This window comes from Schistocerca americana, chromosome 11 (assembly GCF_021461395.2).
Source record: "Schistocerca americana isolate TAMUIC-IGC-003095 chromosome 11, iqSchAmer2.1, whole genome shotgun sequence".
Classification (NCBI taxonomy): domain Eukaryota; kingdom Metazoa; phylum Arthropoda; class Insecta; order Orthoptera; family Acrididae; genus Schistocerca; species Schistocerca americana.
This window is the reverse complement of record NC_060129.1, coordinates 76,151,355-76,167,389: the sequence shown is the minus strand read 5'-3', so window position 1 is coordinate 76,167,389 and position 16,035 is coordinate 76,151,355. Positions and strand designations below refer to the sequence as shown.

At 45.0% G+C, this 16,035-nt stretch overlaps 1 protein-coding gene and 1 pseudogene across 2 annotated transcripts in view; both read right to left on the bottom strand.

The window, feature by feature from the left end:
* LOC124553883 (speckle-type POZ protein-like) overlaps window positions 1–16,035 on the bottom strand; it is a 146,578-nt gene that overhangs the window by 15,271 nt on the left and 115,272 nt on the right. For both annotated transcript variants that reach the window (XM_047127886.1, XM_047127887.1), the window contains one exon: window positions 8,103–8,225. In XM_047127886.1, the coding sequence (XP_046983842.1) occupies window positions 8,103–8,225 (123 nt within the window). The remainder of the gene's footprint in view (window positions 1–8,102; window positions 8,226–16,035) is intronic.
* Window positions 8,479–8,596, bottom strand: LOC124554327 (annotated as a pseudogene).

Below are 16,035 nucleotides of genomic sequence, written 5' to 3'. Positions count from 1 at the left end.
GTACCGTGGTTCGTCATTCTACACAACGTTTTTTCACTGTTCAATCGTCCAATGTTTACGCTCCTTGCAGGAAGCGAGGCGTCGTTTGGCATTTACTGGCGTGATGTGTGGCTTATGAGCAGCTGCTCAACCATGAAATCAAAGTTTTCTCACCTCCCGCCAACGGCCATAGTACTTGCAGCGGATCCTTATGCAGTTTGCAATTCCTGTATGATGGTCTGAGTAGATATCTGCCTATTACACATTACGACCCTCTTCAAATGTCTGCAGTCTCTGTCAGTCAACAGATGAAGTCGGCCTATATGCTTTTGTGCTGCACGTGTCCCTTCACGATCCAACTTAAGCTCGGAAACAGTGGACCTAGGGATATTTATGAGTGTGGAAATCTCGTGTACAGACGTGTGACACGAGTGACACCCAATCACCTGACCTCTTTCAAAGTCCGTGAGTCCCGCAGTGCCCCATTCTGCTCTCTCATGTCTAATGACTACTGAGGCAGTAGGTGGCAACATAATGCACCTAATATGAAAAACATATGTTTTGTGTGTGTCCGGACACTTTTGATCACATAGTGGACATTGTACCACCACTAGTCGTTCTCGTTCTTCTTCCACTCGCAAATGGAGCGAGAGAAAGACGATTGTCTACACTCGTCGGTACCAGCCCTCGTTTTTCTTATCTTGTCTTTGTAGTCCTCATCCGAGATGTACATTCACAGTGGTGGGAACATCCTGATGTCTGTCGCAAATACTGGTTCTCCAAACTGTCTCAATAGCATTTCACGAAAAGTATGTCGCCTTCCCTCCAGGGATTTCCATTTGAGTTCACGGAGCATTTCTGTAAGAGTTGCATGTTGGTAAAACCTAGCGGTAACATATGTAGCAGCAGACTTATGAACTGTTTTGATGTCTTCCATTAATCCGACCTGGTGGGGATCCCAAAGAATCTAGCAGTAGTCAAGAATGAGTCACACAAGTGTTCCATATGCGATCTCCATTAAAGATGAGATACAATTTCATAGTCGATCATTCGTCCTCCCTACAATCGTCCTGGGGACTGGGTATTTTTGTTGTCTTCATCATTTCATCCTCATCATTATCATCATTTGTGACAGTGGCTAGACTGGACTGTGTAAAAATTGGACTGCATAAAAATTGGGACTTTGTACGGGTGCTGATGACCATGCAGTTGAGTGCCCCACAAACCAATCACCACCACCACCAACATTATGTTTTCCGTGTCTCAAAACACTGCACTTACATGTATTTCCTGACTTTTACGTTTCCTTAGCTTTTTTGTAAATTCAGGCACATTGGCGTATCTATCGGACACATCAGAACTCATTTTAAATGTTCACTGTAAACAAATACATCAGAAAACAAAAGAATATTACATGAAATAACACAATAACAAAGGAAAGTTGGCGGAGTTTGTGATGTCACACCATTCAGTCAGACCAGTGCAAGAGGATTTGGTAACTCTTCCTACAAAAGTTCAAAGGCATTTGATATGTTTTGGTGTAAAATGTCGGATTTGACTACCTCTATATAAGAGATGTGATACTTTTTGCAAGAAAATATTTGTGTATTACTTCCAGCAAGCTATTATGTAAAGACCCCCATTTTATAAGTCTTTTTTTTAATTTTTTGGATTTGGTACCTTTTGGAAACGAGTTCCACAAATGAGCTCGCCACCGCAGTGGATGCGGAGCTATGTCAGGCATGCCAATGCAGACACATGGCAGCTGTCAGTGTAGGCCAGCCATGCTCTTCCACCGAAATGCAGAGAGCGGCCAGCAGCTCACAGTTGATGCGCTGCAGGAGGCACGCACATGCAGACTGCAAACCGAGGACCCTGGAATGCACCCTAGAATCCTTAGAGTCAGCCAGCAGTAGGTGCCCAGCTGCAAGGCCCCAGTTTGGCTCCAGTAGTGTCAGGACTAGACATGGCCCACAGACCCACAGCTGGCAGAAGTAGCATATAGCTGTAGTTGAGACAGGATGACCCACTTCAGGTCAATGGCTGGTGTCGAGGACTACTCGATGTATGCAGTGGTTGATGACAAATATTGCATGGCTGGAGTGGGTAGTATTACTGCTCCTCGATCTGGCTCTGTGTTAACGCAATGTCACTTTTGGTCACAGTGTGTAAACCAGGTCACCATTGATATGGCCTGGCTCTTGAACCATCATGTGTTGACAATATTGTGGCTCGTGCAGCTGGGGGTAACACCTCACGTGTGCTAACTGAGCTCACTTCGTTACTGGAATGGAGGCTTTCATCACATCAGCTCAACACCATTCTAACTTCACTGGAATGTGGTGGGCAGCACTATGGCCCATATGCTCCTCCCCTGTTTAGAAGTTCTGGTCCACCCGATCACAATGTTATAGCTTAAAATCAAATTTTATATTTGGATGCACTCCCCATTCCAACTCCTCTTGTGCTAACCCTGTCCAATTCAAAATGTCTGATGGCTGGTAGACTTCGTGACCACTTATTTGCTAAGCGTGACCCACTCAGTTGGTGTGTGGTGTATTGGTAGTTCAGGAAGGTTGGTGGTAGACAGATACAGGTTCCACAAATGAGAACCAAAACCAAAATGGGCTTAAAGTTGAAGTTGAGACACCCATCGCCTTGATTTTGTTGTGGTAATTGCTGCAATTTTGTTGTACCTGCTGCAGCATCTGCTACACTATAATATACCCCTACATGGTATTATCAACTTACCTAGAGAGCTAAGGAGGTTGGGATCTAAGTTACTGTGCCACATACCAACTGAGTGGGTCACACTTAGCAAATAAGTGGTCACGAAGTCTATCAGCCATCAGACATTTTGAATTGGACAGGGTTAGCATAACAGGAGTTGGAATGGGGAGTGCATAACATTGTGATTGCGTGGACCAGAACTTCTAAACAGTGGTGGAGCTTATGAAACCTGTAGCCAGGCGAGCTATAGGGCTGCCGACCACATTCCAGTGCAGAAGCTAGAACAGTGCTGAGCTGATGTGACAAAAGCCTCCAATCCAGTACCGAAGTGAGCTCAGTTATGACACACGAGGTGCTGTCAGCAACTGTAAGAGTCAGAATATTGTCAACACATCATGGTTCAAGGGTCAGGCCATATCAGTGGTGGCCTGGTTTACACCCTGTGACCAAAAGAGACAGTGTTACAACAGAGCTACATCAAGGGACAGTAATTACCACTCACTCCAGCCATGCAATATTTGTCATCGACCACTGCATACATTGAGTAGTACTCGACACCAGCCATTGACATGAAGTGGGTCATCCTGTGTCAACTACAGCTACGGACTACTTCTGCTAGCTGCAGGTCTATGGACCGTGTCTAGTTAAGTTTTAGTCTGGTAGAATAGGGTTTGTCAGTCAAGTAAAGTAGTGGGTATATCATATTCAGAATCTTAGCCACTGCTGTAGTTGCTGGGAGTTGGCATGTTGGTCCCTCAAATGTCAAAAGTCATACTGTTTATCAACATACCACTACCTTGCAGCTACAGCTGCTGCTAACCGTAGGTCACCCCTACTTATAACGATTTGTGATAACCACTACTGGGTCATTTACAGAATATACTCACAGTGGACGCACCTTCTGGAAATAGGCTTGCTATACAAGGATGTCCCATGGGCATTATCCTACTCCTGTTCCTCCAAAAAATAGTTTCGTTTACATGTATGGATCACTGTGAACGTGCATCCCAAAAAACCACTTCCACACTCCCTACCATACTGCACAGATTATGTGCCCTTCCTAGACACACAATTATTTGCAACACGTCAGCTATAGCATGAAACAAAACAAAAAGCAAAAATACACAACAAAAAATACAAATATTCCCAAATACTGAATAAATCATCCATCAGTCCACACCCTTCAGGTGAATGGACTTGTGATCATTATTCACTGACCCGCACCACACGATGGTTGCTTAGATTTGTACTGCCCCACTCTCTCATGATGTTTAAGATCCTTGGTAGTGTCTTTTTGCGCTCTTTTCCATGTGTCTCAACTTTTTCACGAAGTTTCTCATTAACTCACTGTTTTCCCATATTAGGTTTGATTACTTCAAAAGGTGGTAGATTTTTTTTTACCATATACGAACTCATATACCGATAGGCTTACACTTTAATGTGTTTTAGAATTTTAAGCCATGACTACATATGGGAATAAATTAGCCCAGTGATTGTGATGACAAATCACACATCAGCTTACCATGGTTCATTCTTCAATTAGACTGTGGATGTAACTGACATTTTCTCAATTTTTGAATATCTAACGAATGGCACAACTGCTTCATCAATTCTGACAAAGTTGGCGTCCTGGTATGCGATTGCTGTTGCCAGCACACTGAATTTCACTAATCAATTATTTTCTAATGTCAACTTGCCATTTCACAATAACGCCCATCCGGATTCAACATGAGAAATAATCTGTTATGGTCAGAACATAGCTGTGCCCTATGAGCGTCTGCCTAAAAGACCCAGACATGCCCATTCCAATCGTTTAAAAAGGCTTAGTAGCTTCTGTAACCTCTGCAGCAGAACACAGAGATCGTTTAACTCCACCAGCTGGGTTCATGGCACACGGTTCTTAACATACTATTCTACATGTGGCCCACATGAACTCCACCGATAATGTTCGACTACTCTTCACTCTGTGGTTCTCTTCACACAATTATCAGATGACACGTGATCATATGCCTGTCTGAACGCTTTTTCTTGCAGCATAATAGGAACCACAACTGGAGGCCAAAGATTTGTTGTCTTGCACAACACATCATTGTGTCTTGCATAGCAATCATTGTGTATGATGAACTGTGGTTGCATTTCAAATAGTTTGCAGCCCCCATCAGCAGCTTGTGTTCTTCGCCACTTCACAATAGTACCACGTACTGTCTGTACCAGTCCAGTCTTCCTACTAAGGTCACCTACATTACAAAGTTTATGGATTACTCAAAAATCAAAACCGCCCAGTTTCAGTTCCTAAAGTGCAAGTCTACTGGGCTGACCATTTAACCACAATAACCACTCTTACGCTGTGCCATCCATTATCGCATTAAACCTTTCGCATAAGGATAATAGAAGAAGTGTCCTGGCATATGTGAGGCTCAGAACAGTTCCTCCCTGCTTTGTTCTATAATCACTAAGTGTGAGTAACTTAAGGTCCCTTGGCTCTGCTTCTTGACTGAAAATACAACCCAGTGTATGATTACTAGCTTCACACAGCAACATGAACTCTCTTGCATAATCTGGAGATACTAATACTACAATATTAGGAATTCCATCCGTTTTTGAAATGCATTTACGCACTCCAATGTCCAATTAAAATTTACCACTTTCTTTAATAAGTGAAGAAGTGTTTCTGCAAACCCTGGGACAAATTTCCTACAGCAATTGGCTAACCCCAAAAACGACTGAAATCCCCTGCCTGTCTAGGCGTTGTAAAACTCTATACAGCATTCACCAATGTTGGATCCATTCGTACTCCATCTTGGATGATTACAGGCCCAAATTACATCTCACAGTGCAATATGATGCCTCTCTACGCCAGGGGTTAGTTGTTCTGTGTGTAATTTCTTTAAAAACTTCCTCAGCAGTTGTATTTGCTCTTTCATATCTTTCGCAAACGCAGTAATATTGTCTAGACAAGCAATACATTGTTTGGACTTTAATATCTTCAAAATTCCATCCAACAAATTTTGGAACGCGGTTGGCTCATTTTTTTTTAAAATCAAACAGCATCCACTATGCTGCTAGTGCCCAGAAGGAAGTGTAAATGCAGTTTTTGGCTCGTCCTCTGATGATATTTCCAGCTGATGTGAGCCACTCTATACATCTAGAATGGGAAAGTACTTAATTTGCACCACGTCTTGGGGGCTTTCTGTCATATTCGATACTGGATACACATACGAGGGCCGTTTGAAAAGTCTGTGCAAAGTAAAAATCTGTGCAAAGTCCGAGAGATGGCAACACCGGCGCGTATCGAGGTCATGTTTAGTTGGTAGCATCTTTGGAAAGAACGCACACCAAGTTTCAGCCATATTGGTCCAGCTCTTTGTGTTTGGCATTCGTGTGAATCAAGGAAGTCGAGTGATTGTCAAAAAAATGGACGAAAAAGAGTTTCGTGTGTTGATTAAACATTATGAAAGGCAAAACGCCTCAGAAGACTATAGAGAGGCTTGCTAAACATTACGGTGACTCTGCACCTTCCATTAGAACAGTTTATCTACATCTATATCTACATCCATACAACGCAAGCTACCTGACGGTGTATGCGGAGGGTACCTTGAGTACCTCTATCGGTTCTCTCTTCTATTCCAGTCTCGTATTGTTCGTGGGAAGAATGATTGTCGGTATGCCTCTGTGTGGGCTCTAATCGCTCCGATTTTATCCTCATGGTCTCTTCGCGAGATATACGTAGGAGAGAGCAATATACTGCTCGACTCCTCGGTGAAGGTATGTTCTCGAAACTTCAACAAAAGCCCGTACCGAGCTACTGAGCGTCTCTCCTGCAGAGTCTTCCACTGGAGTTTATCTATCATCTCCGTAACGCTTTCGCGAATACTAAATGATCCTGTAACGAAGCGCGCTGTTCTCCATTGGATCTTCTCTATCTCTTCTATCAACCCTATCTGGTACGATCCCACACTGCTGAGCAGTATTCAAGCAGTGGGCAAACAAGGGTACTGTAACCTACTTCCTTTGTTTTCGGATTGCATTTCCTTAGGATTCTTCCAATGAATCTCAGTCTGGCATCTGCTTTACCGACGATCAACTTTATATGATCATTCCATTTTAAATCACTCGTAATGCGTACTCCCAGATAATTTATGGAATTAACTGCTTCCAGTTGCTGACCTGCTATATTGTAGCTAAATGATAAGGGATCTTTCTTTCTATGTATTCGCAGTACGTTACACTTGTCTACATTGAGATTCAATTGACATTCCCTGCACCATGCGTCAATTCGCTGCAGATCCTCCTGGATTTCGATACAATTTTCCATTGTTACAACCTCTCGATATACCACAGTATAATTCGCAAAAAGCGTCAGTGAACTTCCGATGTCATCCTCAAGGTCATTTATGTATAATGTGAATAGCAACGGTCCTACGACACTCCCCTGCGGCACACCTGAAATCACTTACTTCGGAAGACTTCTCTCCATTGAGAATGAGATGCTGCGTCGTGTGATCTAGGAACTCTTCAATCCAATCACACAGTTGGTCTGATAGTACATATGCTCTTACTTTGTTCATTAAACGACTGTGGGGAACTGTATCGAACGCCTTGCGGAAGTCAAGAAACACGGCATCTACCTGAGTCTCGTGGACGAATAGCGCGAGCTGGGTTTCACACAATCGTCTTTTTCGAAACCTACGCTGATTCTTACAGTGTAGATTTCTAGTCTCCAGAAAAGTCATTATACTCGAACATAATACGTGTATCAAAATTCTACAACTTATCGACGTTAGAGATTGAGGTCTATAGTTCTGCACATCTGTTCGACGTCCCTTCTTCAAAACGGGGATGACCTGTGCGCTTGCCCAATCCTTTGGAACGCTACGGTCTTCTAGAGACCTACGGTACACCGCTGCAAGAAGGGGGCAAGTTCCTTCGCGTACTGTGTCTAAAATCGAACTGGTATCCCATCAGGTCCAGCGGCCTTTCCTCTTTTGAGCGATTTTGTTTCGCTATCCCTCTGTCGTCTATTTCGATATCCACTATTTTGTCATCTGTGCGACAATCTATAGAAGGAACTACAGTGCAGTCTACCTCTGTGAAAGAATTTTGGAAAAAGACATTTAGTATTTCGGCCTTTAGTCTGTCATCCTCTGTTTCAGTACCATTTTATAAGTGGTTTCAGTATTTTCGGAGTGGCCATATGGGCACAAGCGATGCTGAGCGTTCTGGACGCCCTGTGGAGGTTACGACTCCAGAAACCATTGATAAAATCCACGATATGTTGATAGATGACGGAAGAGTGAAGGTGCTTAAGACTGCCTGTGCTGTGGGCATCTCGAATGAACGGGTACGTAATATTTTGGCAGGTGCGGCGCGCGTGAGCGCAGGAGGGTACTCACCGTGGCGACGAGCCGCCCACTTGTAGACCACCAGGCAGAGCGCTTGCACAGCCAGCACCAGACCGGCGCCGGCCGCTGCTCCCCAGCCGCCGGAGTCGCCGCTGCCCGCCCCCGCATCTGGAACTGCAACACCCAACCTCTGCTACACACCCCCTGGCAGGCACAACTACTAAGAACTAAAACAGGCCTCTGAAGGCCCGTCGGTACCGACCGGCCGCCGTGTCATCCTCAGCCCACAGGCGTCACCGGATGAGTATGTGGGCATACGGTCAGCACACAACTCTCCCGGCCGTATGTCAGTTTACGAGACCGGAGCCTCTACTTCTCAGTCAAGTAGCTCCTCAGTTTGCCTCACGAGGGCTGAGTGCACCCCGCTTGCCAACAGCGCTCGGCAGACCGGATGGTCACCCATCCGAGTGCGAGCCCAGCCCGACAGCGCTTACCTTCGGTGATCCGACGGGAACCGGTGTTACCACTGCAGTAAGGCCGTTGGCAGACAGACCTACACTGCTTAAAAAAAAAAAAAAAATGCGGCGCCTTCAAAGACTGTTCAGTCACACCACAGAATAACACAGGGTGTACGCAAATTATCATTACAAACCTCTACAGAGTCCACCAGAAAAATGAACACACCGTAGGGAACGAAAATGAGTTCTTATATGTTTATTTTACATGTAATCACACCGGCAACGGCCTTGCCGCAATAGATCACCGAAGTGCTGTCGGGCGTGGCCGGCACTTGGATGGGTGACCATCCAGGCCGCCATGCGCTGTTGCCATTTTTCGGGGTGCACTCAGCCTCGTGATGCCAATTGAGGAGCTACTCGATCGAATAGTAGCGGCTTCGGTCAAGAATACCATCATCACGGCCTGGAGAGCGGTGTGCTGACCATACACTCCTCCTATCCACCTCCTCCACTGGGGATGACACGACGGTCGGATGGTCCCGGTAGGCGACTCGTGGCCTGAAGACGGAGTGCTTATAATAGATCACTCATGTTGAACAACCTTCAGTTTATCACATGGTTACTTTAAATGCTCAAAATGTTCACCTTTGGCGGCTACACACGTAACAGAACGACGAGCGGTTGCCGTAACTATGCCAGTCAGTGTTACAGTGGAGATGGGTCCATATATCGCTGTAATCTCCTGGCGAAGTTGCTCCAGGGTGCGTGGCTTACGTCGATAGACGTTATCTTTCACAGTTCCCCACACGTAAAAGTCCGTAGATGTTAGATCTGGCGATCGTGGAGGGAACTCAATGGGCCCTCTTGGTCCAGTCCGATGCCTCAGAAAATTGTCATCGAGGAAAGCTCGTACGGCTAGGTGGTAGTGTGGTGGCACCCCGTCCTGTTGGTAGAAGACCTCTTTATCAGCATCGTAAAGCACACATGTACCTGGCAAAATTGGTGCGCGTAACATTTCCGGGTACACTTCTCCAGTGACAGCAGCATCAAAGAAAAAGGGTCCTACTAGGACCCTAGATGATAGTCCACACCACACATTGACCGCTTTATGCACATAAACATGCGGATTTTCCAGTGCCCAGTACACACTGTTATGCCGATTCACGGTTCTATTAAATTTAAACTGTGCCTTGTCACTCCACACTGCCTTTGTCACAAATTGTTAGTCATCAGTTACCATTTGCTGATACCATTCGACAAAACTGCATGTAGGTTATCAGGATCGTCACCATTAATCGCGTGCAGTAATCGTGGAATGTAAACTTTCCACTTTTCAGCTTTCAAAATTCTTTGTACCCTTCTACTGTTAACGCCCACTTCACGTGCACATTGCGTAGCAAGCTTCTCTGCAGAATTAACAAACGTTTCCAGCACGACAGCTGACGAAGCAGGACTTGTAGCTGTACGCTGTCTTCCTTTGTGGATATCACGAATCGTTCCGTGCAATTCGAACTGGTCAATGCTGCATTTAATTGTTGGGTGGGTTGGCGGTTCTGTTTCAAACTCCCGCCTCCACCGATGTTGCACTTCAACGGCATTATTAAACTTGGAAAATCACTTCACAATACATTTTCGTTGCTCGAATGTCAAGCGTGCTCCAGCCATTTTGTTTTCTCAATACCGAGATGAGAGTACTAACTTCTGTTGAGCCAAAGACCATAATATAACACACAGGCAACTCAAAAATAAATGGCTCAGACCACTATGGGACTTAACATCTGAGGTCATCAGTCGCCTAGAACTTAGAACTACTTAAACCTAAATAACCTAAGGACATCACACACATCCATGCCCGAAGCAGGATTCAACCTGCGACCGTAGCGGTCGCGCGGTTCCAGACGGAAGCACCTGGAACCGCTCGGCCACACCGGCTGGCACTGGTAACTCAAATCGAACGACAATATCGATATCTTGACAGAGCCTGACAAAGAGTGTATACATTTTTCTGGCGGACTCTGAATACTGCATTCACGGTAAGAATAAACCTTACGTAAACATTACAGTACGCAGCCTCGGATTTACGATATTTCAGAACAGGGGCAAAACATTGGTAATAGCGCCCCACCTCTGCCTCTATAGGACGTCATAAACTTTTTAAAAAAATTCCTTTTTCAAAAATACGTTCATTTCTTTGTGGAAAGTTTGACATACAAACCAGATATGTTCGAGGAAGAGTAAGACATGTTATTTGTTTCTTTGGTTTTAGCGCGCAAAAAACTGGGGTCGTAGGCGCCCAAGTCAAAACTATAAGACACGAAAACAGAGGATTTAAGAAACGACAATACGTCACTCCCTACCGACGTAAGAGGACAGCTAAAATAGGGACGTGGAGAGAAGGGCTATAGAATACACCATACAGAAACGAAGGTCCAGAACTAAACATTAAATGGCCTTCGCCATATAACTACGACAGATAAAAAGTAATGCGCGGTCGACAGTCCGCGCGAAGTTTGCTAAAATGGAAGATAACTCAGGCGGCAAACCCAAGCGAGAACGTAAACGGAAAAAAAAGCCAAGTTACAACTAGGGCGCAATGTGGACAAAGTGGTGGGGGGGAGGGGGGCGCCACTTAAATGGCGATGGCTAAAAAGGCAGTGCCTAAACGCAGCATAGTTACACTACTGGCCATTAAAATTGCTACACCACAAAAATGACAGGAAGAAGATGCTGTGATACGCAAATTCAGAGCATTCACACAAGGTTGGCGCCGCTGGCGACACCTACAACGTGCTGACATGAGGAAAGTTTCCATACGATTTCTCATACACAACAGCAGTTGACCGGCGTTGCCTGGTGAAACGTTGTTGTGATGCCTCGTGTAAGGAGGAGAAATGCGAACCATCACGTTTCCGAGTTTGACAAAGGTCGGATTGTAGCATATCGCGATTGCGGATTATCGTATCGCGACATTGCTGCTCGCGTTGGTCGAGATCCAATGACTGTTAGCAGAATATGGAATCAGTGGGTTCAGGAGGGTAATACGGAACGCCGTGCGGATCCCAACGGCCTCGTATCACTAGCAGTCGAGATGACAGGTATCTTAGCCGCATGGCCGTAACGGATCGTGCAGCCACGTCTCGATCCCTGAGCCAACAGATGGGGACGTTTGCAAGACAACAACCATCTGCACGAACAGTTAGACGACGTTTGCAGCAGCACCGACTATCAGCTCGGAGACCGTGGCTGCGGTTACCCTTGACGCTGCATCACAGACAGGAGCGCCTGCGATGGTGTACTCGACGACGAAGCTGAGTGCACGAATGGCGAAATGTCATTTTTTCGGACGAATCCAGGTTGGGTTTACAGCATCACGATGGTCGCATCCGTCTTTGGCGACATCGCGGTGAACGCACATTGGAAGCGTGTATTCGTCATTGTCATACTGGCGTAGCTCCCGGCGCGATGGAATGGGGTGCCATTGGTTACACGTCTCGGTCACCTCTCGTTCGCATTGTCGGCACTTTGAACGGTGTACGTTACATTTCAGGTGTGTTACGACCCGTGGGTCAACCCTTCATTCGATCCCTGCGAATCCCGACATTTTAGCAGGATAATGCACGACCGCATGTTGCAGGTCCTGTACGGGCCTTTATGTGTACAGAAAGCACATTCTCCACATCTCTCACCAATTGAAAACGTCTGGTCAATGGTGGCCGAGCAACTGGCTCGTCACAATACGCCAGTCACTACTCTTGATGAACTGTGGTATCGTGTTGAAGCTGCACGGGCAGCTGTACCTGTACACGCCGTCCGAGCTCTGACTCAATGCCCAGGCGTATCGAGGCCGTTGTTACGGCCAGAGGTGGTTGTTTTGGGTACTGATTTCTCAGGATCTATGCACCCAACTGCTCGTGCAGATGGTTGTCGTCTTGCAAACGTCCCCATCTCTTGACTCAGGGATCGAGACGTGGCTGCACGATCCGTTATAGCCATGCAGATAAGATGCCTGTCATCTCGACTGCTAGTGATACGAGGCCGTTGGGATCCAGCACGGCGTTCCGTATTACCCTCCTGAACCTACCGATTACATATTCTGCTAACAGTCATCGGATCTCGACCGACGCGAGCAGCAATGTCGCGATACGATAAACCACAATCGCGATAGGCTACAATCCGACCTTTATCAAAGTCGGAAACGGGATGGTACGCATTTCTCCTCCTTACACGAGGCATCACAATAACGTTTCACCAGGCAACGCCGGTCAACTGCTGTTTGTGTATGAGAAATCGGATGGAAACTTTCCTCGTGTCAGCACGTTGTAGATGTCGCCACCGGCGCCAGCCTTGTGTCAATGCTCTGAAAAGCTGACCATTTGCGTATCACAGCATCTTCTACCTGTCGGTTAAATTTCGCGTCTGTACCACGTCATCTTCGTGGTGTAGGAATTTTAATGGATAGTAGTGTATTATAGCTAGCAGTAATGTCATTTAATCGATTATTTCGTATGTCTTCTTTATGGATTTATTCTGGAATTTTTGTACTACAGCCAGTCATTCATTAGTTGTGTTTTATATCACGCAGTAAACCGCTATTGGCTCAAATGGCTCTGAGCACTATGGGACAACATCTGAGGTCATCAGCCCCCTAGAACTTAGAACTACTTAAACCTAACTAACCTAAGGACATCACACACATCCATGCCCGAGGCTGGATTCGAACCTGCGACCGTAACGGTCGCGCGGTTCCGGACTGAAGTGGCTAGAACCGCTCGACCACTTCGGCCGGCAAACCACTATTGTAATTACTTCATGTACACCGTTCAGGTGTTTGTTTTATTTCCCTCTCTGCAGTTACGAGAGATGTTTACAAAGCAGCTTGTTTTACCAATTAGCCACCAGATGGCGGTACTCTCTTGAAGTTGCCTTGGCGCACAAGTCACATGATATTTCAGTTTTGTGTTGACTGTAGCAGAGGACACATGGCAGCCCCTAGTGGCTTGCACCTCTGTTGCATTTCATTTTGCCGGCCGCGGCGGTCTCGCGGTTGTAGGCGCGCAGTCCGAAACCGTGCGACTGCTACGGTCGCAGGTTCGAATCCTGCCTCGGGCATGGATGTGTGTGATGTCCTTAGGTTAGTTAGGTTTAAGTAGTTCTAAGTTCGAGGCCACTGATGACCTCAGACGTTAAGTCCCATAGTGGTCAGAGCCATTTGAGCATTTCATTTTAATTCTGACCATGTGACGCTGTCAGGTATGACCGCAGCTTTCGCATTTTTCTTTTTTTTGGACGTTATGCTGTAACATTTAGTTTTAATTTTGTCCGAAGAAGGTGTCACTCGTGACACCGAAACCTAGGTTACAAATTAATTGTGTTCGCGACTGAGGACTGTGTCTTTCAAAACTTTGTGTTATAGAAGAATCCCTGATTGACAGCCATGTTAAAAACCTTACGATAGAGACATGTTATTTGCTTTTAAGTGTGCCACGCCTCTTCACGCACCTTTCTTCTACCGCACGTCACCGTATTTCGCTCTGTGGAACTCAAACGTGTATATTTTGTAACGGAAGGCATCAGACCTATATTCAGGACAGTGAAAATTGAAATGTAAAGTGCTGCCTCTCCCGCTGCCAGTAGGCCGGTTTGACATCCTACCCCCATCCCCCCCCCCCCCCCACCCTTAAAGAAACAACCTCACAATTAATAATCGGTGAGAGTATTTGTGCCTGGGAGAATAGGAAGCCACCAGAAAATTTGCACTCTTAATTTCCTATTGCACGGGTAAAATACAGGGAGCGAAAAGCTATTTACAATTTGCACAGAAACCAGATGGCAGTTATAAGAGTCGAGGGACATGAAAGGGAAGCAGTGGTTGGGAAGGGAGTGAGACAGGGTTGTAGCCTCTCCCTGATGTTATTTAATCTGTATATTGAGCAAGCAGTGAAGGAAACAAAAGAAAAATTCGGCGTAGGTATTAAAATCCATGGAGAAGAAATAATAGCTTTGAGGTTCGCCGATGACATTGTCATTCTGTCAGAGACAGCAAACGACTTGGAAGAGCAGTTGAACGGAATGGATAGTGTCTTGAAAGGAGGATATAAGATGAAAATCAACAAAAGCAAAACGAGGATAATGGAATGTAGTCCAATTAAGTCGGGTGATGCTGAGGGAATTAGATTAGGAAATGAGACACTTAAAGTAGTAAAAGAGTTTTGCTATTTGGGGAGCAAAATAACTGATGATGGTCGAAGTAGAGAAGATATAAAACGTAGACTGACAATGGCAAGGAAAGCCTTTCTGAAGAAGAGAAATTTGTTAACATCGAGTATTGGTTTAAGTGTCAGGAAGCCGTTACTGAAAGTATTCGTATGGAGTGTAGCCATCTATGGAACTGAAACATGGACGATAAATAGTCTGGACAAGAAGAGAACAGAAGCTTTCGAAATGTGGTTCTACAGAAGAATGCTGAAGATTAGATGGGTACATCACATAACTAATGAGGAGGTATTGAAAAGAATTGGGGAGAAGAGTTTGTGGCAAAACTTGACTAGAAGAAGGGATCGGTTGGTAGGACATGTTCTGAGGCATCAATGGATCACCAATTTAGTACTGGAGGGCAGCGTGGAGGGTAAAAATCGTAGAGGGAGACCAAGAGATGAATACACTAAGCAGATTCAGAAGGATGTAGGTTGCAGTAGGTACTGGGAGATGAAGAAGCTTGCACAGGATAGAGTAGCATGGAGAGTTACATCAAACCAGTCTCAGGACTGAAGACCACAACAACATTTCCTATTAGCTAACAACCTTCTCATTTGTGTGACGTAAAATTAAATATCGGAACCAAACCACTAAGGACAAGAGACAAGCAAGGCAGTACCCATTTCTTCAGTCCTTAGGTCCCAGCAGTATTTTCTATGTAATCTTGCTACAGCTTTACACGACGTGCTTTCCTTTCTGCGAAAGAAGCTATTATATTGAAGTTCGTCAAACGTTCTGCTGTATGAAAAATCGAAATGTCGTTGTCTAATACTGGACAAGCTGTTAATACGGATGGTACCTGAGACTGATGTGGTTTCTCGATTTCATTACGTCTATTTTGTCACTGGCTGCTAGATCAAATGAAATAGGCTTTTCTAATATTACAGCAATTTTTGACACACGCCAAATAAACTACACTGTTTAGGCACAAATGGTCATTTTTATCTATCTCATTTACATAAATGCAAGTCCTGTACGGGCCTTTCTGGATACAGAAAAGGTTTTATTTATTTATTTATTTATTGTTCCGTGGGACCAAATTAAGGAGGAATCTCCATGGTCATGGAATGAATCAATACATGAAATTATAACACGATATTAGAAACAGATAAAATGAAATATAAAAAAAAAACATATTCAGTTGACAAGTCGTAAATTTAAATAAAGAAAAACAACAATGTAAGACTGGAATTTGCTTAATTTTTTACCTCTTCCAGGAGCTCCTCGACAGAATAGAAGGAGTGAGCCATGAGGACACTCTTCAGTTTAGA